The sequence below is a fragment of the Rasamsonia byssochlamydoides genome, assembly GCF_041956645.1.
Source record: "Rasamsonia byssochlamydoides strain NRRL 3658 unplaced genomic scaffold VTN77scaffold_101, whole genome shotgun sequence".
Taxonomy (NCBI): domain Eukaryota; kingdom Fungi; phylum Ascomycota; class Eurotiomycetes; order Eurotiales; family Trichocomaceae; genus Rasamsonia; species Rasamsonia byssochlamydoides.
Window position 1 is genome coordinate 59,801 of NW_027192484.1, and position 26,991 is coordinate 86,791.

At 50.8% G+C, this 26,991-nt stretch overlaps 9 protein-coding genes across 9 annotated transcripts; 4 read left to right on the plus strand and 5 right to left on the minus strand.

Moving 5' to 3' along the window:
* Positions 1-2,167: 2,167 nt before the first annotated feature.
* Positions 2,168-2,920, plus strand: VTN77DRAFT_551 (uncharacterized protein; the record flags this gene model as incomplete). Its single annotated transcript, XM_069421687.1, has 1 exon — positions 2,168-2,920. One exon carries the CDS (start codon positions 2,168-2,170, stop codon positions 2,918-2,920), a length of 753 nt encoding a protein of 250 aa, XP_069273463.1.
* A 1,056-nt stretch (positions 2,921-3,976) lies between these two features.
* On the plus strand, positions 3,977-4,987 carry VTN77DRAFT_552 (uncharacterized protein; the record flags this gene model as incomplete). The annotated part of the gene is made up of 2 exons (XM_069421698.1): positions 3,977-4,305; positions 4,354-4,987. The coding sequence occupies 2 exons, from the start codon at positions 3,977-3,979 to the stop codon at positions 4,985-4,987; spliced, it is 963 nt and encodes a 320-aa protein (XP_069273464.1).
* Positions 4,988-5,284: 297 nt separating this feature from the next.
* VTN77DRAFT_553 (uncharacterized protein) lies at positions 5,285-6,348 on the minus strand (the record flags this gene model as incomplete). Its single annotated transcript, XM_069421709.1, has 2 exons — positions 5,285-5,437; positions 5,626-6,348. The coding sequence occupies 2 exons, from the start codon at positions 6,346-6,348 to the stop codon at positions 5,285-5,287; spliced, it is 876 nt and encodes a 291-aa protein (XP_069273465.1).
* A 1,349-nt stretch (positions 6,349-7,697) lies between these two features.
* On the minus strand, positions 7,698-9,383 carry VTN77DRAFT_554 (uncharacterized protein; the record flags this gene model as incomplete). The annotated part of the gene is made up of 4 exons (XM_069421720.1): positions 7,698-8,316; positions 8,372-8,587; positions 8,652-9,075; positions 9,128-9,383. The coding sequence occupies 4 exons, from the start codon at positions 9,381-9,383 to the stop codon at positions 7,698-7,700; spliced, it is 1,515 nt and encodes a 504-aa protein (XP_069273466.1).
* A 1,392-nt stretch (positions 9,384-10,775) lies between these two features.
* VTN77DRAFT_555 (uncharacterized protein) lies at positions 10,776-12,384 on the minus strand (the record flags this gene model as incomplete). The annotated part of the gene is made up of 4 exons (XM_069421731.1): positions 10,776-10,790; positions 10,857-11,275; positions 11,326-12,161; positions 12,233-12,384. The coding sequence occupies 4 exons, from the start codon at positions 12,382-12,384 to the stop codon at positions 10,776-10,778; spliced, it is 1,422 nt and encodes a 473-aa protein (XP_069273467.1).
* A 1,237-nt stretch (positions 12,385-13,621) lies between these two features.
* On the minus strand, positions 13,622-15,648 carry VTN77DRAFT_556 (uncharacterized protein; the record flags this gene model as incomplete). Its single annotated transcript, XM_069421741.1, has 2 exons — positions 13,622-14,026; positions 14,080-15,648. The coding sequence occupies 2 exons, from the start codon at positions 15,646-15,648 to the stop codon at positions 13,622-13,624; spliced, it is 1,974 nt and encodes a 657-aa protein (XP_069273468.1).
* A 2,428-nt stretch (positions 15,649-18,076) lies between these two features.
* Positions 18,077-21,837, plus strand: VTN77DRAFT_557 (uncharacterized protein; the record flags this gene model as incomplete). Its single annotated transcript, XM_069421752.1, has 14 exons — positions 18,077-18,284; positions 18,358-18,423; positions 18,487-18,822; positions 18,903-19,015; positions 19,081-19,220; positions 19,291-19,370; positions 19,431-19,454; positions 19,507-19,628; positions 19,690-20,658; positions 20,731-20,842; positions 20,905-21,020; positions 21,090-21,211; positions 21,277-21,328; positions 21,406-21,837. The coding sequence occupies 14 exons, from the start codon at positions 18,077-18,079 to the stop codon at positions 21,835-21,837; spliced, it is 2,892 nt and encodes a 963-aa protein (XP_069273469.1).
* Positions 21,838-22,949: 1,112 nt separating this feature from the next.
* On the plus strand, positions 22,950-24,933 carry VTN77DRAFT_558 (uncharacterized protein; the record flags this gene model as incomplete). The annotated part of the gene is made up of 4 exons (XM_069421763.1): positions 22,950-23,250; positions 23,319-23,485; positions 23,538-24,784; positions 24,861-24,933. 4 exons carry the CDS (start codon positions 22,950-22,952, stop codon positions 24,931-24,933), a joined length of 1,788 nt encoding a protein of 595 aa, XP_069273470.1.
* Positions 24,934-25,440: 507 nt separating this feature from the next.
* On the minus strand, positions 25,441-26,822 carry VTN77DRAFT_559 (uncharacterized protein; the record flags this gene model as incomplete). The annotated part of the gene is made up of 4 exons (XM_069421774.1): positions 25,441-25,848; positions 25,932-26,364; positions 26,433-26,645; positions 26,716-26,822. 4 exons carry the CDS (start codon positions 26,820-26,822, stop codon positions 25,441-25,443), a joined length of 1,161 nt encoding a protein of 386 aa, XP_069273471.1.
* Between the last annotated feature and the right edge of the window lie 169 nt (positions 26,823-26,991).

A 26,991-nucleotide genomic window follows, 5' to 3' on the forward strand; every position in this document is an offset into this window, starting at 1 on the left:
CAGGAATAAGTCATAAATTTCCGCCACAAGCCCATTTCCCGCAAAATCTTGCAAGTTTATTTTGCAACAAAACTATATGGCAAAGGTATTAGAAAAACATATTTTTAATTAGAGAATGAGTAAATCTGAACTTTTTTATATGAACTCTCCTTAATTGAATTATTATCAAAATTTTAACCACGAACTTAGACCAATTCTTTTTTCTTTTTTTTTTCAAAATATTTTTAGATACGAATTTTTTTTTCAGGAAATTTTGGACCAACTTTATCCCTAAAACAACTAATTATTCTAGGCTTTTGATAAAAAACGAATTTTTCTACATAAAAGGGGGAATGAAAAAAACATGCTTCAACGAATAGAATCAAAAATATACAGAATTTGGGAGGAAAATGGGCCGGTGGCGGAGGCGGAAGCCTATGACCTTATTGCATTCGGTGATATAACATATTAACATATTGTTGGTATTGTTGGGAGAATATTCATATGGGAGACCAAAGTTGTGTGCAAAATTCTCTGTATAAACTACCTAACGATAGGGCGAGAAGCCTCTATATATTGGGAATGGGTAATGAAATTTTAATTTCCGAAATTTTCAGACTGGACTTCAAATTTCATGAAAAAGCGTTTATAGTCTTATGGAAAAATTTAGCGCTGCCTTGTAAAAAGGGGGTCAAAATTTAGAAACAAGATTTGATTAGTTATTAATGCCAAGATATTGACAACTAATATGATCTAGAATTTATTGAAATTACTGTAATTCACCAAAATCCCTTGAAATTTCAGTACAAGAGATGTCTTGAAAATTTCCCTGCCTACTATATATAGGCGAGGCAGAGCGAAAGAGAGTTACAGGATGCAAGCGAGTGATAGGCGAACAAATAGGAAGACGACATGTAGGTGAAACAATGGTGGTCTTGTCATGCCGTGAATAAGGGGCGCTGCCTGACCTAGATAATGATTCGTTCTGTCGATTTCGCAGCATCAGTTATATGAGGCTGACCTAAGCCCCTACCCTGGCGTCTGTCCGCCTAATCTCCTCTCCTCTCCTCTCTTCTCTTCTTTTCTTTTATCGGAGCCTCTCAATTGAACCATACCTATAGCCATGCTTTAGTTATACATAGTTATATTACGTTTAAAGATCAAGAAAGGTGAGTTGTATCCTGGAGAAGCTTAGAATCTAGTATATGGATCAGTCCACTTTTTTTTTAAAAAAAAAAAAAGAGAGAGAGAGAGAGATCAATACAGAGGATTTTGGTGAAGGTGGTAAGTAGGTGTTAGCTAGAAAAGTCCAGCCGGTAAGAGTGGATTGTCCATGGCAGCTCTTTTGGCATATATGAAGGATGAGGATTTCTCTAGACCAGCTGAGATGGATGCGCGACATCTCTGCTATCCATTGCCATTCGCGCCCTTTCTGGGGTTTATCCTCTCAGAAACCGTAGACATCTTGTCTTTCTTTATAATAAACTGTCAATCTAACTACTGTATAATCAAGGGGGACTGCTCAACCATATTACTCATACCCTCTGAGCTTCTAGCAGCATGTTAGGCTATATATATATCTAGCTGATAATATGTATTACTACAATTGTTAGGGTTCACTTAGCTGGAGGACCATCTTAAGATTGTAACTAAGAACTAACTTAATATATTTCTTTATCCTTTATATGGTGATCAATTGAGATTATTCCCATCTCCTTTAGCTGTCATCCTTTCAAGTTTATTTATTAGGAGCCCATGTTGGTACCAACATCATAAGGGGAGTGAGCTCCAAGACTGGTCAAGCTCAGGGCTTAGGGCCCAGGGCTAGGGCTGGCAAGGCACCTGTCTAGGTAGAACTTCACCTCACCTTCACTTCTTTCCACCATCAGTCATCGTTATTTCACTCGTCTTCATCACTGACAACTTGCTGAGAAGTTCTCAACCACTGTTTTCTCGCTGAAGTCAACATGAGCTTCGCCAACGTTTCAGCCTAGACCTACGAGATTGCCGTCGATACTTTGACATTGGCTTCTTTTCTGAGATTTTCTCGCGGATCCCTGTCCTGCTGGTCCCTTTGTTCTTCTGTCAGGCTGCCTGAGACAAAGAGATTCTTGCAAGTTCCATGAAAAGTACCTTCGTTGCCGTTCCTTCTTCTAGACCCCTCTCTTGATCGTTGGAAATCATCGCAATGGCAGGAACAATTCACGAGTTTGATCCCGATGGGGATGTCATCCTTGTTCTGAAAAATCCCAGCACGGACTTTGCTGTCTGGGATGATAGCAAAGATTACCCGCTCCCCTATTCGACTCCTCCTACGCCAGCTACGCCGGGTGCTCCAAGTCCAATATCCTCTCCTGCCTCTCCGCAACGAAGCCCTTCAGAGCCCATTGAACTCGCCATACATGCTGCTTCCAAAAATCACACCCAGCCCGCAGCTTCGGGCGAGGCACCAAGCAAAGACGATGTCATACATATGAGAGTCTCGTCAAGCCATTTGTCTCTAGCTTCATCCTATTTCAAAGCAATGCTCAGAGGTGGTTGGGAAGAAGGCCAGGATCTCCGTCGCGACGGCTTTTTGCGGGTTTGTGAGGAGGGATGGGACCCTGAGGCTCTCACGATTGTCATGAACATTATTCATGGGCACTTCCGCGACGTCCCTCGAGAGGTTAGTCTCGAAATGCTTGCCAAGGTCATTGTTATCGCGGACTACTTCAAATGCGTCGAAATAATTGAGCCGTTTTCAGAAAGGTGGATTGATCACCTGGGAGTCCACCTCAGCCAAATGAAAGATTTGAGAAACATCGTTCTCTGGGTATGGATTTCTTGGACGCTCCGCCTCTCAGAAAAGTTTGAGTTGGCTACATTCCTTGCCTCAAAGTATAGCCGGGGACCGCTTCAGACCCTCGGGCTTCCAATCCCAGAAAAAATCATTGGTAGGTAGCCAGGGAGGATATATGACAGGATGGCACTAACTAATCGAGTAGATGAGATTGACCAAAAGAGACAAGAATTCATCGAGCGGCTTGTCGAATCCCTGGACAATCTCGTCGATGAGCTTCGCACAGGCGTAACTTCATGCTCTTTTGAGTGTGATTCAATCCTTTTCGGTGCCCTTGTCAAGGGGATGGATGCGCGACATCTCTCCTCTCCACGGCCATTCGCGCCCTTTCTCGGCTTTAGCTTCGCAGAAACGGTCAAAAGCGTTTGCGAATTCCCATCACCACGATGGTGTGCTCTTGGTGGAATATGTAACTGGTACGGAAGTTGTCGTCAGCATTCTTGTAGTCTTCGGTCTCTTATTCGTGACAAGGATATCACGAAGCCACATAGTAGTGTGAAGCGCCTGGAGCTAGATGACTTCTGTCTGCCTGACGATGAGCAGTGGTAAGAGACTTGACGGGGCTTGCCAGCAAGAAATGTGAGAGAGGATCTGAAACGGGCTACAGGCTACAGCAGAGAAATCATACCATGCTGTTGGAATTGTGGCTCTGTTTAGTCGTACCTTTCACCTCCTTTTATGATCTCACTGTGATACACCGGCTTCATGGTTAAGGTTATAGCCATAATAGTTATTCCCCGCAGTCCGCCCTGTCGGCCCACCGCCCAGGGGTCGATGTCATCGCCGGGGAAATAGTATTAAATAAAACCCCCTGGCACACTCCTTTCAGCCACGATTACCATTCTTACTGCCGACTCAGCCAGTGTTATCTCCTCTGTGCTACATCCCTGCATGCTTTATCTCATCGGCCGAGATGGATGCCATCGTCTACATCCCTCTCTGCTTCTGCATCGCCTCATTCGTCGTCATCGTCTATCTCAACTGACCACACCGCCAGTTGAGCCTGTCTGCTGTTTCCGACGACATCACATGAGCTGTGAAATTCAACCAGCCGCGCATGTCGCTGTCATCCTGTCGAATGACCATCGTCCAGAATATTGACTTGTATCAACTGTGCTGGTCTCGCGGTTGATCGCTGATCAATAATCATCACCGACAATGCCGTCAGACTCCACCCTCAGTCTACCCTCTTCCTACGCCGCCCTCCCCACCAAGTATATCGCCCTGTCCCACGTCCCAGCGGCATCTCCCACCCCGACCAAAGTCATCGTTGTCACGTTGAACCGTCCGGAAAAGAACAACGCCTTTACCGAGGCGATGGGTGAAGAGCTAAAGGAGGTGTTTGAGCTCTTCGACGTTGACGACCGCGTGCGCGCCATCGTCCTCACGGGCGCCGGAAAGATGTTCTGTGCTGGCGCCGATCTCGAGATTGGATTCCTGGAGGCCAAGAACAGTGAACCAGGCGGAGCCAGGGGTCACCGAGATAGGTATGCAGATCTTTCAATTTATTGACAACTAGCTAACATCGGATCCAGTGCTGGCAGGGCCTCCCTCGCCATCCATAACTGCCGCAAGCCGACCGTTGTGGCCATCAACGGCTCTGCCGTGGCCGCTGGCATCACCATGACGCTGCCCGCTGCGATCCGGGTAGCATACAAAGACGCCAAGATCGGCTTCGTCTTCAGCCGTCGAGGAGTGACGATGGAGGGCGTGTCAGCCTTCTTCCTGCCACGGGTGATCGGGTACTCGCGTGCACTGCATCTGATCACGACTGGCAAAACCTACCCGGCGTCCCACCCGCTGCTATCGACGCTCTTCTCGGAGGTACTGCCCACGCCGGAAGCGACCGTGGCACGGGGCCTGGAGCTGGCGACGGAGATAGCGGAGAACACGTCAACAGTGGCGACGGCGCTGATGCGCGATCTGATGTATCGGGGGCCGGACAGCGCGGAGGCAACGCACCTGCTGGAGTCGCGGGTGATCTTCGATATGTTTGGGGGGAGGGACAACCTGGAGGGCGTGCAGAGCTTTTTCGAGAAGCGCAAGCCGGATTTCCAGGCCAGCTTCAACAATGTGGAGGATGTGCCGGCTGTATATCCGTGGTGGACGCGAGTCGATGTGACGAAGCCAGAGTCAGCGGCCAAGTCAGCGTTCAAGTCTAAGCTATGATTCTTGTTTGATCTACACGATGGTTGTTCAATCTGGATGGCTGATGTCTGTCACACAGAAACAATAGGGGAAATTTGCAGAACTCAGTAAATATATGAATATGCATGCAATATATCAGTCAACGAAAAATGGTACATACTTCTTCCATGCCTGTGAATACAACTTCCAGCGCAGGCTCTCCGGACATTTCGTGCATATACATATGTACATATATTGTGCAAATACAATATTTCCATGCATATACAAGCCATTCTCCGTCTTTCACCTGCCTCAAGTCCAACTCTTTAGTCTCCGATATCAAACACCCCCCGCCATTCCTGCTCGTAATCTTTCCAAGTCTTCAGTCGTCCAGTCCGTGACGAGCATGTGGCCTGGCTCATGGGCAAACACCAAGCCATCGATCTTGTCCCCGGCTGATTCGACTACTAGCTGGGGGGTGACGCCGCATGCCTGCACAGCAGTCATTGATCAGATAAAATCCAACTTGGAGAGTGAAAAAAAAAGAGGGGGGGGGGGGGGGGAGAGAGAGAGATCGAAAGACGGAAAGAAGAAGGAATCAAGTCCAGCACGGAATTTGAATTCGAATTCCTCTCCACTCCATTCTTTCCTTAGTCGTTCATTGTTTTTTTTTTCCTTACCCAAAAAACAGGCACCTCCCCCTCCTCAAACTTTTGCGGCTGCCCAAAATCCGGCTTGGAGACATCCTCCACGCCAATCTCCCTCGCACCCTCCCACCCCCAAGCAACCGGCTCGCCATGCGTCGAGAGAAACGGCCTCGTCACGTCGCGGACCTTTTCCACATCCTCGGGGCGATACGGCCGCATGGAGACCACGCATTTCGCGCCCGTGAAGATGCCCGCCGGTAACACGGCGATGTTCGAGCGGTACATGGCGACCAGCGTGCCGGTTTTCTGGTGTCTGGGCGTGAGTCCAGCGGCGGCGAGGGCATCCTCGAACGAGAAGGAGCAGCCGATCAGGAAGCCGACGTGGTCGGGCGTCCAGAGGTCTTTCAGATCGTGCTTTGTGGCGACGTGTTTCCCGTGCTTGTACACGCGGTACAACGGGAAATCCGTCCTGATGTCGAAGTCGTGCGCTGTCTTGATGCAGCCCGCGGGGAGGACGGTGTGCGGATCGCCCCGCGGCGTGACGCCCAGCAGTGGGCAGGACACGGGGTTCCGGGCGCAAAGGGCGCGGAAGTGCTCTGCGTAGCGAGAGGGCAGGACGATTAGGTTCGCTTGGAGATACCCTGGGGCGATGCCGGCGGTGTTTGTGAGGAGGTTGTGTCGGCAGAGGAGACGGGCCTCGTGCGCGGGAGAGGTGGCTTGGGAGGCGATTTGGGTGCGGAGGGACGTCGTATCCATATTAAATATATAAATAAATTAATAAATAGATTGGATAGATATAGATCGGTATAGGATAGGATAGGATAAGAAAATAAAAATGCCCCCTGCTTAGTATCTAGCCTGTAGTGCTATTTCTGTCTTCTTCTCATAGTATTCAGTGATTTCCAACTTAAACGGCAAGTAGATAAAGCACCGGAATTGATGGGATTTAATTTGATACCTGTATATCTATAGACATGTATTAAACACTAATAATACCTGGAGATCCACCAAAGACAGTGCGGGGTTTGCTTTGATCTGCTTTACGGTACTCTGCACTCTGTACTTTGCAAGCTTGATCTAAGATCTGGAAATCGTGAACCCAGAATCCCTTCCAGTAAGAATCGTAAACCAATAAAGGTAAGTAGGTACATACCTAAGTAGGTAGATAATTTCGTAACTAGTTAGGAGAAAGAACAAGATCCCAGCACGCACTCTCCACGGGGTACTCATTACTCATTGATTAAGTTACCCATTACTCACCACCCATCATTCATCCACGGTAATAATTAATGGTATTCAGAGATAGTGTCCTCGATTAAAGTTAAGCTAACGTCTATCGATGCGCTCACTCGCTCTCTCGGTAAAAGAGTATTTTTGGCCGAGACAAACATTATTCACTAAACTAAAAAGGCAATAATTTCCTCTATTAAAGTGTGTAACCGTAATGTATGCTATCTAATGCGTAATGATACACAGAAATAGAAATACCTCGCGCTACCCCGGCCGGTCACGATTCGAACCGACCGAACGACAGCGACGGGGCCCATGGGGATCTCGAGTGGAGGTAGGCCAGCTAGTACTGTCCTGGGCTCCTAGCATAGATGGACTGGATTGGATTAGCATTGGACGAGCAGGAGAAGAGAAGAGAAGAGAGGAGGAGCTGATCCTTGTATGTGCATATGTGTGAGGACTTAGGACTTAGTTCTTGCTCAATTGAGCATGTATGTATGTATGGGGTGTGTGGTTGGCAGATTGGTCCATGGGTAGATTGAGCAATTAAATTGAGCGATCGAATAGATAGATAGATAGATAGGTATGTATGTAGGAGATGAATCTGTAGAGGAACATGGTATATTACGGGTTAGGGTGCCTATCATCATTCTTGCTCCCAGTCATCTCATCTCATCTCAGCGTGCTTTTTTTTTTTGCTTAGGACAGAACGATATATCCGTAGCATGGCACCTTTTTTTTTTTAATCCGCTCATATTTACTGATAGTGCTGCTATTTTACCAAGAAAAATTATAGCATAAGTCGCAGGAATATACCACTCATTCACATTCAGCTAAAATATATACACCTCCATATTAAGCATATGGTCGACCGATCAATAATGATACGTAAAATCCACCTCCGCATCTCCCGTCCTCACTCTCCGCGTGTCTTGCTTCTCGCCCGATGCGATCTTCGCCTTGACGGCATTCTCTCGCTTCAGATAGAGCATCTGCACGACGATGAGGATCTGCGAGACGACCAGCGCGCCTAGCGAAAACGCATTGCCGAGTACGTAGGGACTTGTCCGGTAGATCTGCCCGACCACAATGCCTGCCGTGTTGCCCATCGTCTGCTGCAGCCCGACGGCTGCTGCGCGGCGGTAGTGCGGTGCCATATTGACGTTCAGCCAAGTCAGGTTCAGCCCCGGACCGGTGTAGGTCGCTACGGCGCAGAGGAAGGTGGCGAAGTATTTCACCGCGTCGGACGAGACGGACAGCAGGAGGATGTACCCGACGATGGAGAAGATGTTTGCACCGAAGAGAAACAGGGCGAAGCGCGATGAGCGGTCGGAGAACCATGCGATGGCCGTGAAGCACAGCGCGCCCCAGACGTAGACCGGCACGGTGAGCGCGTTGCTGCGCAGCGTGTTGTAGCCCATGCTGTTGAGGATGGAGGGTAGAAAGGTGCTGAAGCCGTAGAGGAGGATGTCCTGGCAGAATTGGATTGCGCCGCTAACACCCGCATTAGCCTGTATACTTACTTTTATATATGCAGGTGTATAGCTACCTCAGATACAGCTTCGGATCGCGCAGCGCAATGCGCACCTCCTCCCAGCTGAACTTCTCGCTCCCCATGTACTTCCGCCGCTGCGCGTTGCGCACCTGCATTATCCACTTCTCCTCCGCGGTGAGGAAGTACGCGTTGGCCGGGTCGTTGGGCAGGCCGAACCAGATCCAGACGGCGACGATGACGCTGAAGATGCCTTCGATGATGTAGACCCATCTGCATGCGTCAGCGGCTGTAAATTAGAGACGTATAGATGTAAATTAGATGAGTAGGGACTCACCTCCACCCCGCTTTTCCCGCCACGCCATCCATCTGCAGAATGCCGTATGCCAGCAACCCGCCCACTGCACCAGAAATGGCAGCGCAGTTCATCAGATACGACACCCGCTTCGCCTGCTCCTCTCGGCGATACACCATGGTGAGATACAGGTTCAGACACGGGAAGAGGCCCGCCTCGCAGGCACCCAGGATCAGCCGCGTCGCGTACAGGCCGCCGACATTGACCATGAAGCCGGAGAAGATGGTCGTCAGGGCCCAGACGGAGGCCAGCGCCGTCAGCAGATTGCGCGGCGCCGCCTTCTTCATGATGACGGCGAAGGGCGTCTCGAAGGAGACGTAGGTTGCGTAGAAGATGGACACGGCGGTCGAGAACTGTTCTGCGCTGGCATGAATGTCCCGCGGCATGTTGGCCACTTTGACGTTGCCTGGTCGCCATCAGCAGGAGAAGGCTGATTTCCTGGAGAGATTGTCACATACCAATATTGCTTCGATCCAAGAAACACGTCAAATACGCAAACATGATCACCGGCACAAACGCCAGGTCCAGCTTGGCCAGCAGCTTCGTCTCTTTGGCCGGATCTAGCTGGATCGCTGCCAGATCTTGGTCCTCGGAGATGGCGATCACCTCTTCGGAGGGAGGTTTTGTGTGGGCGAGTTTTTCGTCGCCGCTGAAATCTTTATTATCATTGTTTGAGTTGTTGCTCGGGGATGTTGTCTTGGGATCTTCTGTCATGGTCGGATGTCAATTTCCTCTCTGTTCAAGAAAAGGATGAATGATGATGGAGCATGTGTGGATTGAGAATGGAAAGGCCTGCATGTCTTTGTATGGCCCAGGGTTAAACGATTATGCGGGGTCAGGGTCAGTCTTGCCTCTGTACACCGTCAATCTGGTAACACGCACAGACAGACGATTGATAGCCTCATAGCTAATTGGTAATTGGTAATAGTTATCTGTCAATGCAGACAAAGTCCCATAGGGATGGACCTTGCCTACGTACAGATCAAGTTAAGGTCGACCCTCGACTGACGTAACGGGCAATGGAGAAGTGTGGGGGAGATACGGGGATGCCCCGTGATTCGCCTGATTCGCGGTTGAGGAGCATCCGTTTTGTCGGCCGTTGTCCGCAGTGATAAGACCAGCATAACTCTACGGAGTACAACTTGCACGCCGTCTTAATTGCTTCATTAGAGTTAATTAGGCTGTTAGGTAGGAATGATACTATCATACAATCAACATTACCCACTACTTAGTACCTGGTACAGTACTTTGCTATTATCTCATAGTATCAATGACTTTGCGGGGTGTGTAAAGCACACGTGACTACCCCATACATACTCTTCAACTACACCAGACATGGTTATCTACTCTGTACACATGTATTGCTACCTACCTATGCATGTACATTACTGTTGCCTCAAGTATGTGTATAGATAATAGTCTCTCCTGCAACAGAGTACTCCGTACATACTCTGTATACACTGACTGATAAGTATGTGGGTAAGTAGACGGTCTAATCGACCTTCCTATCCGGGGTAGCGGGGCCAACGGCACAACTGACCAATAATTCAATCCCTTGTCTAGATGCAAGACAGGCACAACTTACAGCTCATACTCCGTAGGTACTCCGTTAAATTAATACGGAGTACGGTACGCAATCTACAATCGCAGATCGGCAAATTCTTAACCCAACTAGACTGGACTGGCGGTAAAACGGCTGAAAGAGAACATACTCAGACTGGAAAGCTTAACTGCCCCGGCTCCAGCGCTCAGACGCCGGCGGGAGAAAACAGCTTCTCCCCGAAGAATAGAATTAGAAGCATTTCGTCTCATTGGTGACGGTTGCTGTTTCCGTTTGCTGGCTGTTAGAAATCTGCTCGGAGATCTGTTGATCGGACCGAGGATCGATATCAAAGGGCCGGAGTAGGGTAGGGTCACTAGGATAATTGTTTTTCCAAAAACGAGGAACATGGGTTTGTTTTTGATATGGTATATAAATGAGTTAACCTAACCTAACCTAACATAAGCTCCGCTAAATGACTGTAATCTATCACCAGAATGTGGAGTAATAGAGGTTCAGCTTGTACGTGGATTTAAAATGGTCTTTTTTTTCGATGGAGTTCCCGTTTATCGCATAGTCACCTGCAAAGAACATGTCAGCTGCTGCAGCTCGCAATTAGATACGCTAGAAAATCGAAGTATACTGACCAGCTCCTCCGCACTCGTCGGGTGGATAGCCACGCAGCTGTCAAAGTCCTGCTTCGTCGCGCCCATCTTGATCGCAACCCCAAAGCCCTGCAGCATCTCGCCCACACCCAGACCCAAAATGTGCAGTCCGACTACCTTCTCCTCTGGCCCCGCGCAGATAATCTTCATCTCCGTCGGGTTCTGCTTCTTCTCTTCGGTCGGGAAGACGTCGTAGAACATGGCCGTAAAGCGCGTCTTGTACACCTTGATCTTGTCATCGCCGAATCTCTGTCGCGCCTGCGGTTCGGTGAGACCGATCGTGCCCACCTCTGGATGGGCGAAGACCACCGTGGGAATATTCTCGTACGAGAGCTTGGATGACTTCAGTTCGGGAGGACCGAAAAGGCGACTGCTCAGCTGGCGACCAGCCGCAATGGCCACTGCAACTTGTCAGACGTGACCAGAAGACGGCGAGAATCTGCTGACTTACCAGGCGTCAATTCCGCCTGCCCCGTAACATCTCCCAACGCGTAGATCCCATCCACAGACGTGTTCTGGTACTCGTCCACAATGATGTGGCCCGTGTGACTCAGCTTCACACCAGGAATCTCCAGACCCAAATCTGCCACTTCCGGCTCCCGGCCCACAGCCCATAGCAGTTCATTGACCTCGAGCTCATTGCCATCTTTATCAATCAGCTTCAGCAGTTTGTCCGCACCCTTGCCGTCACGCAGGAGTTGAATCTCCTTGAAGCCTTTGTGTCCCTTGTGGATATGGATCCCCACCGACTCGTACCGCTCGGTCATGGTCTCCTGGATCATGGGGTCAAACTTGCGCAGGAAGGTGTCCCCGCGAATGAACATGTGGGTTTCCACCCCGACGGCATGGAGGACACCGGCCAGCTCGACTGCAATATAGCCCGCACCGACCACCGCCCACTTGCGTGGCAGTTCCTCGAGCTCGAAGAACCCATCACTGGTGATACCGTGCTCCGCACCCGGCACATTCGGGACGATGGGATGCCCGCCCGTGGCGATCAGGATGTGCTTCGCCGTATAGCGCGCCTTCCCGGAGCCGTCATTGAGCGTGACTTCAATCGTCTTGGGCTCGACGAAGCGGGCTCGGCCGTGCACCAGGTCAATACCCTCCTTGTTCCAGTTCCGCTCGTAGTTTCCATTCAGGCGCGCGATGGTGGCGTCCCGGATGCGCTTGAAGTGGGCGTAGTCAATCTTGAAATCCTTGGGGATTTCATAGCCGTAGTGCCTGCCAGCGTGGATGTTCTCGTTGATCGAGGCGAAGTTCCAGGTCATCTTCTTCGGTACACATCTGTGATTCGAACAGTCAGTATGGGATGCCACTCAACAACTAGCACCGCCAGATAAGAAGACATTGCATACCCAACATTGACACATGTACCACCGGCCCGGCCGCTCTCGACAATTAACGTCTTCGCGCCATACCAACCCGCGGCTCTTCGGGCACTGCCACTGCCACCGCTACCACCCCCAATCACAATGTAGTCGTACTCTTTCGTCTCAATAGGAGCCATTGTGGAGAACTGCGAGCTTCGTTCGACGGCCGGGGACGGGAACTGTCTCGACAGGGAAGCTAGGCGAGGAACGGACGGAGAAAGAGGTCTAGAGGAATCCAGTGCTGAACTCGTCTTCCTGATGTCTCTCGTGAGAGATGCAATTTCTCGCTTTCCAATCCGCGAAGAGATAGATAGCAAGGGCGACAGCGTCGCAGGTGCGTAGCGTGCTTGCAGCAGAGATTTCGAACTGGTCAACCAGGAACTGGAAGCTCGGATCGGATGGGTGTGGAGGGAAGGGGAGCGCATGCCTCTGGGGAGGAATGGGAAAGGGCAGCTATTTACACGGCGAAAGACAAGAGGAGGACCAGTCAGCAATGCGACTGAACTGGTTTGCTGCTGGCGGCGGGGAGAAGAGGGGCTTCGGTTTTGGTAATCAAATTACTTATTGGGCTGTTGCCGCTGTAAGCAACTGCGGGATGATGACTTAGTCGAGGCTCGAACAACTTTCCCTTAGTCAGACTGCGCGATACCAAGACTCAATGGCATCAACTCTGCCAATTAATTATTAACAGAGTATTATTATAGCTAGATATCTAGCATTCCATCGTTTTCAGAGACTGGAGGGATCGTTATGCACTTCCCTCCATTGGCCGATCACTAAAAACCACGATCCAGCCCGCACGTGATTTGTGATTTATCAGCATCATAACGCCATCAACCACTACAATCACTCGATAGCCACGCCAGCATCGGTTCGATTAGGTCATTGACTTCGCAAGAGCGTCTCAGGCAGAGATTTGAATGAACTACTGCAAAAGTCGAAATGCTGCGACTCGTATGTTGCTGCGTAGCTCTATCCATGCTAATACTATATATATATACATACCCCATACTGCCATAAGATGGTCGTCACATGAGAGACTAAAAAGACAAGACGTTGATGGGCCAATGGATCCCAGAGGTCACAGGAGAGAGATGCCAAGTGAAGGAGATGCACATGTAGATGCTAGTTGAACATGTCAGAGGGGGCGTGAACCAAGACCAATCATCCCGACGAAATAGTAGAAACAAATGTGAAACCCTTGACATCGAACAAGCTGATCCTTCCATAACACAACAATCGCCCGTTACCAACCGCGATCCTTGGCGCCCGCGCCTCGATCGTCTAACTACGGCAAACTCCAGCAGAGTCAAAAGGGAAAGGACGGAACGGAGGAAGCAAAACAGGTTTACTCCGGAACGAGGTTCCACGACGTCAGGCCTTGGGAGAGAAGGTAGAAGGATCTTCCAGAAGAGGGCTCCCCCCGACGGCATCGAGCGCCACCGTATGCAAAGCCGGTTTCTGAGGATCCCCGAGCAGGCCGTGTCGGCGACGTTCCAACGCGTCTTTGACCCATGCGGCCACCTCTGCGTCCTCGGTTTCACTCTGGGGCGGATGCGTGGACGGCTCCGCGGACTTGCCGGCTGAAGGTACCTTCGATTGGTCGCCATTCGCCTCAGTGGGAGGTTTCATCAGGGGCGCCAGCCATGGATGACGGAGAAGCGTCGCGTAGGAGGGCCGATTCTTCGGATTCTTGTCCAGACAGGCACGGACAAATGCATGAGCTTCTTCCGAAAAGGATTCTTCGGGCAGAGTCGGCGGGTCACCATGTACAATTGCCTGGGCAGACAGTCAGTAAGAAAGATAGTCCAAGATCGACTGAGGCAACTCACCTGTAATTGACTGAAAATGTTGTTGTATGTCTCCGGGGGATAGGGATACCGCCCCATGGCACACTCAACGATCGACAACCCCAAGCTCCAGATATCGCTCTGGACGCCGTAGGTGCCCCCCGTGTTAGAGCCCGACTGCTGCATACCGCCTCCAGCGATCCGCTCCGGAGCCATATAACTCTGGCAGCCAATGTTGGTCTTGGCAATACTGGCGACGAGGTTGCCGCTGACGCCAAAATCACAGATTTTGACCTGCCCGCGGGTGTTGACGAGGATATTGGTGGGTTTGACGTCGCGGTGGATGATCTCGTGGTCGTCCTTGAGCGTCTTCAGGCCCATGATGGTCGAGAGCGTAATCTTGCGAAGAATATTTTCGGGAATGCCCTTCTCGTAGAGGCGATCCACTGAGCCGCCATCCATGTACTCGACGCAGATATAGACTGCACCCTCCTGGAAGAAGGCCCCGTAGAAATCAATGATAAATGGCGAAACGCAACGATGGAGAACATCCAGTTCCATGATAATCTGAGCGAACTTATTCTCATCCAGCTCCAAACGGATTTCCTTCATGGCCATCACAACCCCGGTAAGGTTGTCCTGTGGTTTCGACTGCGGGGAGGACACCGAATTCGACCCTTCCGGCCCAGGGGGCCGACTGACGATGCCCGATAACCCCTGCCCTGGTTTTCGCATATGGGGACGACTATGTCGAACCTTGTACACGGTCCCGTAATTCCCCTTGCCCAACTCCTCCAGCCGATCGACCTCGTCCAGGGAGATGCTGAAACTTTGACCGGAAGAAAATTCAATGCCTCCCCCGTGGAGGAGAGCTTTGTTCTTAAATGTCAAGGTACCGGCTTTCGTGTCGATAAAGTCGGCATACTTGCTGAAGGCTGTCTCGGTCGGACCGTCACCGGACTGTCCCCCTGCAGCTCCGCCTCCTGATCGTTGACCGTCTTCTGAGGACCCCGTCACGTCCGACAATCTCAATCCGGGCTTGAGTCTCTTCGCCGCTAATCCCCCGGGTTTTTGGTTGAGCGTTGGTCCTGAGCCCGCCACGGGGGGTGCAGAGGACCAATTCGGCGCATGAGGGCGACTGGTGGGAGGTAGCCTGCCCGCCAGACCCCCCGTGATGGGGCCGGAGGGTACTGTCTGTTGGCCTTTCGGAACGGGGCTTCCTCCTGCAGTAGTGCTCACTGACGGCGCTGTCACTTGCGTGGACGAGGGAATTCCGCCTGTGGATACGGCGTGGGATAAACCGGGCGGTGCACCTTGTCTCGATAGAGAGAATGCCTTCATCTTGGCCAATATGTCCTGATTCAGACCACTCGGCTGTCCGCTCATCGACGCCGTCGGACGGGGAGCAGGCGCGCCTCCTCTCCGCGCGGCGTTCAACTGGCCCAGTGGAGTTGAGGACGCCGTCATGCCGCTGGAGAGTTCGGATCCAGAGCGAAGAGAAGGTACTGAAGTATGACGAGTCTCGCGTGCGGAGGCGGAAGCAGGGGGCGGCGACGGAAGGCAATCGGTCGAATTGTCGCTGTCAGGAGACACTGGAATGTCTTCGACCATTGGAGTCTTTCGATCGTCCTCCATTTCGTTTTGCTGAATGGCAGTGGGTGGTCAACCCCACGCGAAGCTGAAGTGTACTCCTTGCGGTCCTTCTCTCTTCGCGCAGTGGTTGATTCCTCCCTTTAAAGGGAATTAATCCCGTTTTCAGCGACACCGGTTTGGTAAGCCGGACAATGCCTCGTTCGATGCAACGGAGCGTCTCGGAGGGTGGAATTTTTGGCTCAGGGGAACAGGAGAGAGGAGAAAGGTCGGTAGTATCTTGAATTCTTGCTTAGGTGTTGCAAAGGGACGCCGATGCGGGGCTCCAGCTGGGCGCAGAGCTTTAGTTGGCGGATTCGCGGATCAGTGAGGATTTCCGGCAGCACGGACTGAAAAGACTAGTGAAAGACAGCAGCAGCAGCAGCAAAAACGAGTGCATCCAAACACGCAGAAAGGAGGGGAAAAACTAGGCAGTAGGAGTGAGAAAGTGAATAGAAACAGGATACTACCTAGGCACCTCGATATGTTTAGGAGAGGAGTGAAAGTTGGAATAGAGGAGCAATCTCAGGAGGCAATGTCCCGACGGGGCGGGAAAAGCTACCGGCGAGCTGAAGTTCCGCCTGGACTGCACCGCCGTCCAGCGAGTCGAAGGGCAAGATACCGGCACGACCCGTGGATGAGCTTCTGGTTTTGTCCGTCAGTTTTCCAAGGGACAGAGTGGGCTTGTGGGCAAAAGAAATTCTGAACACCTTGGGCAGACGCCTGACTGCACGCCAGCCTGGGGTTGGGATCGGGCCGGAATTCAACACCAGGCAAAGACCATGAAGAAAGAATCAGGGTGCCTTGGAAGAGATCCAGGTGGTGGCAGTCAGGATGGTCGTTGGAGAGGAGGATGGATGGTAACGTATAAACTCTTGTTTCTCCAATCTCCACTAGCTATATACTCTGGGGCAAGGAGAAAAAAAAATATCATTCACAACTCACGCCGCTGCCATGACTGATTCAGATCCTTCAAAAGAAAATTGGCTATTGCCTTCAGTTGTTGACTTGTTCACGCCTCCGACAACGCAATTTTGGGCTTGAAAGCACCAAACAAGCCACGACGCAATCAGAATGGTGGTGTTTATCAGGCTGCACGTGCCACACAACGCTTAATGGAAGAACCAAGCCAGATCAACTTCTGGGATCATTGTGATTCCTCCAGACAAGCAGGGTGTTCTGGTTCCCTGCTTATGTCTGCCCCATGAGGCTTGTCCAAGCTCATGCAAGATGACCTAAACAGAACCAGAGGACGCTTCCAAGGTTCCATAGGCGCTTCCAGCCTGGTGGCGCCGTCAACCCTTGCCAAGGGTGGCCGATCCATGCCGACTTGCCAGTGGAAACAGCGCTGATTCTTGAACCAGAGAGGACTCATGATGGGTATCGTTGCCACCGTGTGGAACTCGCGACATTCGTTATCAAGTAGTTCGCATTCTAGGTTTGCCTGTCGTTGCAGACTCAGGAACTCGCCCTCTTTCAGGACTGTCATTCGCGGACTCTTCTTCCGGCTGACCACTTTTTGCCCGACCCGTCGGATGCTCCCCGTGGTAATAGAGAAAAGAAGAGAGAGAGGTGAAATGGTCAAGTATTATTGTCGTGGATGGTTACGATTACTCCTGATGAACGGACATTATGACGTTATCCCAGTCTGCCGGACGAGGTGGGAATATGGACTACCTAACAACTGCTAATGCTTATAGAAAAGATAAGAGATAAAAGAGATAGGAACAAGAAGAGTCAAAATGGCCAACTGCATTTTCTATAGTTTGTAAGACGGGATCAGCGCGGAAAAAGGCGTCAGCCTTGCCGCTTTTGAGTTTAACTACTAGGAACTTGAGGAAGTAAGATTATATAACTATTGTCCTGCCTATTACTATGGACTATGATCCTAACTTGACGATTTTCTACAGGAAATTATGCCGAAGAAGCCTATTATTGAGAGATCCTTATCTTCTAATGTGTATGCCGGTCTTCAGCAAGCAGCTAGAAAAGTTATCTACGGTACGAGTTTTGGACGGCATCAAGATCAGTTATCAGGATTATATCCATATCCAAAGACCACGGCTTTCTATCTTGCTTCCCGGCCACAGATACACCGATAATGCGAGTCCAGCACGCTGATCAGTTCTCTATACAGGAACAGCGTTGCGGCCATGTGGAGAAAGCTCGCGGGGTAAGATTGCGGGGAAGAGCTCTTCGCTGCTACCGTTACCTTCATTGCTGATGAATCGATCTGTGAGCATGGTGATGGCTTCTGTGTTTATCCTTATCTTTTTCGCAGGGATATATATAATGCTGTCGGAGACAAGCACACGCCAGGGGATGGTGCACTGTTCGATCGCAGTTGCCGAAGTATCAGCCCAAGCACGTGGTTGCCGCCATACGCCCTGTCCCATAGCACTTGCCAGAAATGATCCTTCTAGTTTCACTTCGGCTTCTGTTTGGAACAACCTTTGTTTTAGCATTATGCTCCTGGTGTTGCGAGGCACAGCTCTTTCCAAATGGATTTAGTTTCAATCCTCAATTGAGCAGCAAAAAATGTCCACGAGATGCAAAGGCAGTGGAGAGGGATGCATTTCTGGATGAACTGGTGGCAAACCTCACCGTTCCAGAATTGGGTACGTCCAGTGATGATGATCCTCTTGCAGTTCAGTAATCTGGGTAGATTGTCCTAATGCGTTGGATCCGTAGTTTTGCAAATGCATCTCATGTTCGCAGATAACATTATCGGACCAACATCTGATAATGGGCTGTATGGTAAATTCCCTGGCCTTGCGGTTACCAGATAAGCACTCTGAGACCTTTGATGGGATCCTCCAGACTATGCGATGCGTTTTGCGCCAACCGCCCCAATCGGCATCATCCATGATTGGTATCCCACCAACAAGTCTCAATACAATGACCTGCAGAGATTGAACTCTCAGAAAGCCCGCATTGATATCCCCTTCATGCAGACCGGTGAATGCCTCCATGGCGTTGGCTCGTTCAAACAGTCCATGTTCCCGCAGTCCATCGGGATGGCAGCCTCCTTTGACACCAACCTGGTACACCGTGTTGGGAGAGCGATTGGCACCGAGGCGAGCTCGATCGGGATTCATGCCTGTTTCGCGCCGGTTCTCGACCTGGGAAAAGATCCTCGTTGGGGTAGAGTTCAAGGTACTTCATCACCAGAATCGCTCTGTTGTTCTTGACATGAGGCAGCAATGCTGATTTCAGATTCCTGATTTGTATCGCAGAGGCCTGGGGTGAAGACATGGTTCTCACTTCTCACATGGGCGTGGCATATGCGTCTGGTCTGTCGAAGAATGGAACATGGTCTGATCCCGACGCCGTCGTGCCTGTGATGAAGGTTTGGAGCCCAGGTATCACATGTTTTTGCGTTAATGAAGTTATTTGCTAATAGGCCATGGACAGCACTTTGCTGCTCATGGAAGCCCTCAAGCCGGACACAATGCCGCTCCTTTCATGGGTTATGGAGTCAGAGAGGTTCTCCAGGAGATGTTGGTCTCATTCAAGGCAGTTGTGGACTTAGGAGGCGCGAAAGGTGTCATGATGTAAGAGGAACCATATCTGCGATGATATGCCTTTTTTTTCTTGTGAAACGTGCTGACTGTTTGAATGTAGGGCTTACAGCGAATTTGACGACGTTCCGTGTTCCGTAAATCCAATTTTATATCAAGCTCTCGAAAGCTGGGGATATGACGGTTTGTTCTTCTCAAAACGCGAGTTTGCCTTCGTTTAGTACTAATCATGGCAACTTACAGGATATGTCACTGCTGATGACGGAGGTGAAAATAGCAGAGCTCCATAATAGCGAAATCCCACTCATCGTCCCGACAGGTCTGTCCATGTTGTATGAAACGCATCGTGTAACCAGTTCCATTGCCGATACGATTGCTCAATGGCACAACGCTGGCGGTATGGTTCAATACTATGATTTTCCGCTAGAAGTGTATCTCAATGCACGTTATGATCTTGCTGATGCGTTCTCGACGATCCTCTTCTTGACTAACGTCTCCCCAGGCAACGGTGGACTTGGTCTCCAACGGTACTTTGGCCAAATCAACTCTACAATCGCTTGTTCGCAGGATTCTGGGCGTCAAGTATGATCTAGGTTTGTTTGAAAACCGCTACATCGCGGACGATGTTGACTCCCAGGCGATCACGGAATCGCATGTCCCCCTCACGCTTGAGACTGCACAGAAGAGTATTGTCCTTTTGGAAAATCGGAATTCGACACTGCCATTGAAGCCGGATGAGCAAGGGATTAAAAGAATTGCACTCATTGGCCCTTTCGGAGATACTTTCAACTATGGCGACTACTCCGGGCAGTGGGGGGGTTATCCAGTAGCCAACGCCAGTACCATTCGCCAGGCAATGTCCCAGTACCTTGCGGTGAACTCATCCGGTACGGAACTCGTCTCCAGCTGGGGTGCAAACTCGTGGCTGTACAACGGGCAGTACAATATCCCTCCCTACCTTCTCTCTGCCAATGGCACCGCCGGTGGTCTGTTAGCGACATACTATGCAGACACCAATTTCACCGATGCAAGGTTTCAAAAGCTGGAGACACCCAGTCTCGACTGGGGACTCTACCCTCCCAACGGCCTACCGTCGAACAATTTCAGCGTCGTCTGGGAAGGTGATCTCAACGTGCCAGTTGACGCTGAGGTCAATGGCTGGCTTGGTGTCGCAGTGTATGCGAATACTACCGCAAAACTATACGTCGATGGTCAATTCCTGGTTGAATCAGAAGCGACACCCTCTGGCAACATTCTGTCCGATATTCCGCCGCTTTCATACTCCATGGCAAACGGGACTATGGCCCCTCCTGGATCGGCTCCATTCACCTTCCGAAAGGGGGCCACGCATCACATCCGGCTGGAATATCAGGCTTGGAACTATGTCCAGAAATTTGAGAACGTGAATTCGCTCAACGCTCAGGTGTTGTTGTTTTGGAATCTTGTTGATCGGAACGATCCGGTTGGCAAAGTGAGCAATCCGTTCTCTTAAATGAAGATACCTTATCGGATCTCTGCTGACTGAACTTCGCTGCTCGTTTAGGCTGTCGATATTGCAAAGTCTTCTGATATCATTATTCTCGCGGTTGGTGCAAACTGGAATAGCGACGGTGAGGGCGGAGACAGAGCAACCCTAGGCCTATCTCCAAACCAAAGTATGACTGAAATCTGTCTCCCTGTCATTAACATGGCCTTTTACTTACTTGGACTATTCCAGCCGCCCTCGCCGATGCAATATTTGTCCTGAAGAAGCCAGTCGTTCTCGTTCTCCAGGGAGGCCGTCCGTTTGCTATTCCGGAGTACTATAGCCAAGCTGCTGCAGTCCTTAATACAGTACGTACCGACGATTCACATCCACCTTTCTCTTGTGTATTTATTTAAGCCTTGTCTCACGTGTCACAGTTTTTCCCGGGCCAATCTGGCGGTCAAGCCATTTCAGACGCGATCTTTGGAGTGATCAACCCTGGCGGACGAGTTCCTCTGAGCGTTCCGTACCACGTAGGCACTCTCCCGGTTTACTATAAGTATGTAAAAAAAAAGCCTTCTATATTATTAGGTCGGACTCAGTTCAAACTAACATCAATCACAGCTACAAACCATCGTTCCCTCGTGACTACACCGACATCCCTTCCAGTCCGATTGTAAGCTCCCCCCTTCCCCTTTATATGTGAGAACAACTACCAGATCCTTACCATTTCCCGCCTGGGACGGACAATAGTATCCATTCGGTTACGGCCTCTCCTATACGACTTTTAGCATGTCCAATTTCAGAGCCACCGTGACATCCGCTAACGACAGCACCGCGGCCTCCAACACGTCTAGTTTCACGCCAACCTCGACCATCGCCTTCTCTGTCGACGTCACCAATACAGGCGACGTAGCGGGCAGCTACGTGCCGCAGGTGTATCTCCTGGGCCGCGTTTCCTCCATCACCCGTCCTATGCGACAGCTGGTCGCTTTCACCCGGGTGTATCTGTCTCCGGGCGAGACGACGATGGCGACGATGGATCTCGATGTGGCTCGGTATCTGACTGTGCTGGATCGAGGGTACCAATGGGTTGTGGAGGCGGGCGAGTACACCTTTGCGTTGATGGAGAATGGGGGGAGCGAGGCGTCTACCGCGATGAATGTGACTTTGACTTGTCACTGATCGAACGGTCTTAATTCCGTCTCTCTTTTAAAGAGTCTGCGTCGAAAGATCCATGGATGGGTTGATAGTCAAGCAATCTACAGTCTGCCCAGATTTATTCAGGCCACTTTTGACTGAATCTACAGTCTAGAGCAAGAGCCCAAAGTATAATAAATATAGTGTTGCCACTTCTCCGCAGTACCCCCATCATACTATTAAGTTATGCTTATTATCAAGTCATCACATCAGAAGCTTCTAGTACTCCAAGACGGTGTAGAATACATCGAAATAAACTCATGGGAAAACTAGAGATAAGCACTAAGATGAATACACAGCTGGCAGGCAAATAAACCAACCAATGATCGTGATGTTCTGATGCAGGTCCTGCCGATTTCGTCACCACTTACGCACGGCATTTCAAGGCGCTGGGAAGTGATTGGTTCCACGACATCAAGGGTCTGTGTGTGTTGATAAGGCGGTGTCTACCTAATCATACGGTGGAGAGCACGCCAGTGCATTCAGTTCTTTATCTGAAACTCTCGTGGCGGTATGAGTATGGATAGTAGTAACCAGGGTTGAATGAAAGAATATGTGGATGGGTAGGGAATCTTTTTTTTCTTTTTCTTTTTCGTAGAGTTGCCTCTTGCGCATTTCATTTGAGCCAGGATAGCACCATTGGGTTGACAGCGATAACAATTTATCTGCCGATATGATAGCGCAAATAATACTCCGTACTCCATACGCATATCTCGTCGACCTAATCTAAAGCATGGCTAGACCAGTCTTCCTGACGACTGCTGATAGCGGTATAACCCGCCTAGGATGAATCATAGTCTATCGAGCAGTAAGCCTCGGCAGCAATTCGTTTATTTATTGACTTGAAAGTGAGGCAGCTAGATTGTCGATCCAGTGGCTGTAACCACTGTGACACGCCAAGGCTCGACTCTCTCGACTCCTGTTGGCCGCTTTGGGCGGATCACCAAAACGTCAAAAATCCCCGACGTGATCTCATCCTTCCGCCTTGTCTCCCCAGCCTAAGTAAGAGAATCCACCCTCTATCTCTCCTCTGGGGACTTCTTTCTTTTCTTTTCTTTTCCTATCTTCGTCGCAGACACAGACTGTGCGATTTCTTCATGGCCATCTTCACCTCGCCCACCTCCTTCAGCAACGCGAATGGCTTGAAATCCGCCGCTGCCCACCTCAATCGCCGATATCTCACCACCGACACCGTCCAGCATGGCGCGACGCAGCTCGCCGGCGCCCATTCCAGCCATCCGTCCTTCCTCCATCTCGTCCTGTTGGTCTTTGAGGCCGTGCTAGAAGTTATCTGCGTCAGTCTGCCGGGATACATTGCCGCCAGGCAGGGCATGTTCGACGCCGATGCCCAGAAGCTGGTCGCCAATCTGAACGTGACGCTGTTCACGCCGTGTCTGGGTATGAAGACATCCCGAATATTATCTGCTTTGAAATAGCGAGCTGTTTCGCAGCTGACTATCTGCCAGTATTTACGAAATTGGCCTCGCAGCTCACCGCCGAGAAGCTCACCGATCTCGCCATCATCCCGGTCATCTTCGTCATCCAGACATCTGTCTCGTACCTGTGTTCCGTCATTGTCTCGCGATGCTTCCGATTCAAGAAGAGACAGTCCAACTTTGTCGCTGCCATGGCGGTGAGTCGTCAGTCTGTTCGATTGAATAAAGTTCCGAACTGACGCTGGACAGGTTTTTGGCAACTCCAATTCTCTCCCGATTTCCCTCGTCATCTCGCTCTCGCAAACTCTGAAAGGCCTTCACTGGGATCAAGTCCCCAATGACAACGACGACGAAGTGGCAGCTCGGGGCATCCTGTATTTGTTGATCTTCCAACAGCTTGGTCAGCTGGTTCGCTGGAGCTGGGGTTACCATGTGTTGCTGGCTCCCAAAGAGCGATATGCCGAAGAAGCAGAGAGCGTGCATACGATAGAGAGCGGCCAGGCACACTACACGGACAACCCCGAACAAATCGACCCGGATGAGCCCTTGATCCGAACCAGAACGTCCGAGGATGGTCCGGGACAGCCTATTTCCGGACTCTCGACCGAGTTTGGGTCGGGCAGCCAGACCCCGGTCACCGACCGGGCCTATTCCTATACCAAGCTATCCGTCCTCGATGCAGACCCAGAGGATCGCGTGGAGGACGATACCGACGAGGATGAGGATCGGCCGCTCTCGATGATTGGGCCTCCTCCGAACGGTCCTTTCCTGCCTCGCCAGAGTTCCACGGGGGATATCTTGACCTTCCCCAATGTGGAGGTGCGACGACGCGATGCGCCGGCGGCCAGTGAGTTGAAGGGTTTATATTACCGATACAAACGGTCGGCACGCCAGCTTCGAAACCGTGTGGTGCGGTTCTCCAAGGACAAGGGCCGTCAAGTCTTTGAATTGCTACCAGCCCCTGTACAAAACGTCCTTTCAGTCTCTTCATCCTGGATTGGCCGATTCTTCCGAGGCCTCTGGGAATTTATGAACCCGCCGCTGTGGGCGATGTTGGTTGCCATCATTGTGGCATCTGTGCCCTCATTGCAGCGTCTCTTCTTTGACGAGGGGACGTTTGTACGCAACTCTGTGACTCGCGCCATCCACCAAAACGGTCAGGTGGCCGTTCCCCTGATTCTGGTCGTTTTGGGGGCCAACCTGGCGCGGAATACCCTGCCCAAGGAAGAGGACTTGGAAGATCCCAAAGAGGAGCGCAAACTCATCATCGCATCTCTGATCGCGCGCATGCTCCTGCCGACGCTAATCATGGCGCCGATTCTTGCGCTGCTGGCTAAGTATGTCCCCGTGAGCATCCTGGACGACCCGATCTTCATCGTCGTCTGCTTCCTGCTCACGGGAGCGCCGTCAGCCCTGCAGTTGGCGCAGATCTGCCAGATCAACAATGTGTATATGGGAGCGATGTCGAAGCTGCTATTCCAGAGTTACGTTGTTTGGTAAGTATTTAACCAGAATATACGTTTCCTACGAGAAACGTTTCCCACGAGAGCAACAGTTCTTAACTTCATTTAGGATCCTGCCTTCTACGCTTGTGCTAGTCATGTGTGCTCTCGAGGTGGTCGAATGGGCTACCCAGGCTGCATGATCATCAACCCTGTTTCCCTACCTAGATAGATAAGGTAGCTGTTACCTAACTTCCTAGAGGTAGAGTGCATGCGGCATCGATATGGCATGCCGTGGGTAGTGGCGTCAGGCGTTTGTTTGGTGGTCCTATGATCTGATTACTTTGACTTTTGATATCCATTAGGCTTATGATCAATTGGGAGAGCAGTCACAGGAGTTGTCTGTGATTGAAACCTTTTTTTTTTTTAAAAAAAAAAGAATCGTTCTCCCTTGGAGGTCTGTACAGTTGAGTTTTGGTGTTTGTTTCGCTTCATGCCCTGTATAGCTTAGCAAGTACGACACGACGCTGTTTATGTCTCGTCTTGTCTTTTCCAAACGCCCATTGAATGGGTGGATTGAATGAATGAGCAATGAATGAGTATACATATTCCTATGTCATATCACTTCCTGTAAACGAGGCAGATATGTTCTCCAAAACACCAGACAAAACAGAGGAAAGGAATGGTACTGTATGTACAGTACAATGCTGTCATGAATCATATCGACACTCCCTCCCCTCCTTCTCCTCATCATCATCAGAAGAAGAAACAACAAGCTCCGGCTGATGAGCCCTCGTCTCCTCACCCATGACGTCTACCAGCATGGCCATCCCACCCGCCAAATGCCACAGGATGTGGCAGTGAAAGAGCCAGACACCGGGATTGTCGGCGCGGAACCGGAGAACGGCGTACCCGCGTCGAGGGATTTGCACTGTGTCGCGGAGGATGGCGTGGGTGAGGTCGTAGGGGTCTGCGTCAGTATCATCCTCCTGGTTTTCCTTGTTGCTTGTGGTGGTGCTGCTGGTGGTTGAAAGTTGAGGACGGTCGACAAACGGGTTATACGATCCCCACCCGTGAGTCGATTCGTGGAGGGCAAGGACGAAGAAGTTGTGGCCGTGCTGGATGCAATGCAATCAAGTCAGACACTCTTCCTCCTTCCTGCTCAGATGGCTGCCTTTTTTTTTTCTTGGAGGGTGCTTACAAGATGAAACGGATGCCCCCCCTCATCAAGATTATTAACCACAAGATCGACCCATACCGGCTGAGGCCCCGTCCACACGGCGAACTGGTTCCTGTCCCATTGCTCCCGCGCAAGCACGATTAGTGGAAAGGGAGGATCGCGTTGCGGACGCCAGGTCGTGCGGTTGAAGAATCCGTACGGAATGTTGTGGAGGCGAGACAGTTTCTCGATTTTTGTGTAGATGATGTGTGTTTGTTGCGCTTTGGGGGGGAGGGGGGCGAGGATGGAGGTTGCAGAGGGGGTCTTTGAGATGTCGATGCGGCGGTTATGGTTGTCAGAGGTGGTTTCGTTTTCGAGGTCTACGACATCATCGGCGTTGTTGTCGGGTCTGGTCGACTTGATGATGGGAAATCCGTGGCGAGGAGTCAACGCCGGATTGGGGTATTTGAAGCATCTTGACAATGAATGAGTTAATAACAACTCTCCGAATACGTATGCACAGACGGATGGGATGGTGACTACCCCTGGTCGAGATCCACCATCAACAAGGACCGTTTCTCATGAGTTCCTCCTGTTGATGCAGGCCGGAGGATAAAGTCCATGCGCTGACCTGGGAAAAGGATTCCGGCAGAGTTGATGCTGTGCTCCAGCTGCGGTTCGATAGGAATCCCGCCGTCCAGGTGAATGAGCTCGAGCGTCTCCCGTGCGAAGGTCAGCGTGAATCCTGCCAGAGACCTAGTCGGAAGTACTGGTCAGCAGACAACGTCTGACTGGATTGGCTCTGACTGGATTTGATCTATCTCACCCTGTATTGACGACGCGAATTCGATACGTTTTCTTCCCATCCAGGAACAGACGTGGCCGATCTCCAGGATCTCCGATACAATCCACTGGCCGTGCCGGAACTGCCATGGAGCAGTTGAAGCGGCCAGCGCCATTGATGAGCACTGAGTCTGGAACGGGCTAGATGCACTGTCAGCATTGACAAGTCCCGGATCCAAGATGATGATAAGAAATCGTCCGTGTCACCTCGTTCCCGTACGATCCCGCCCGCAGATACCAAGCAGCGACCTCCCCCCCC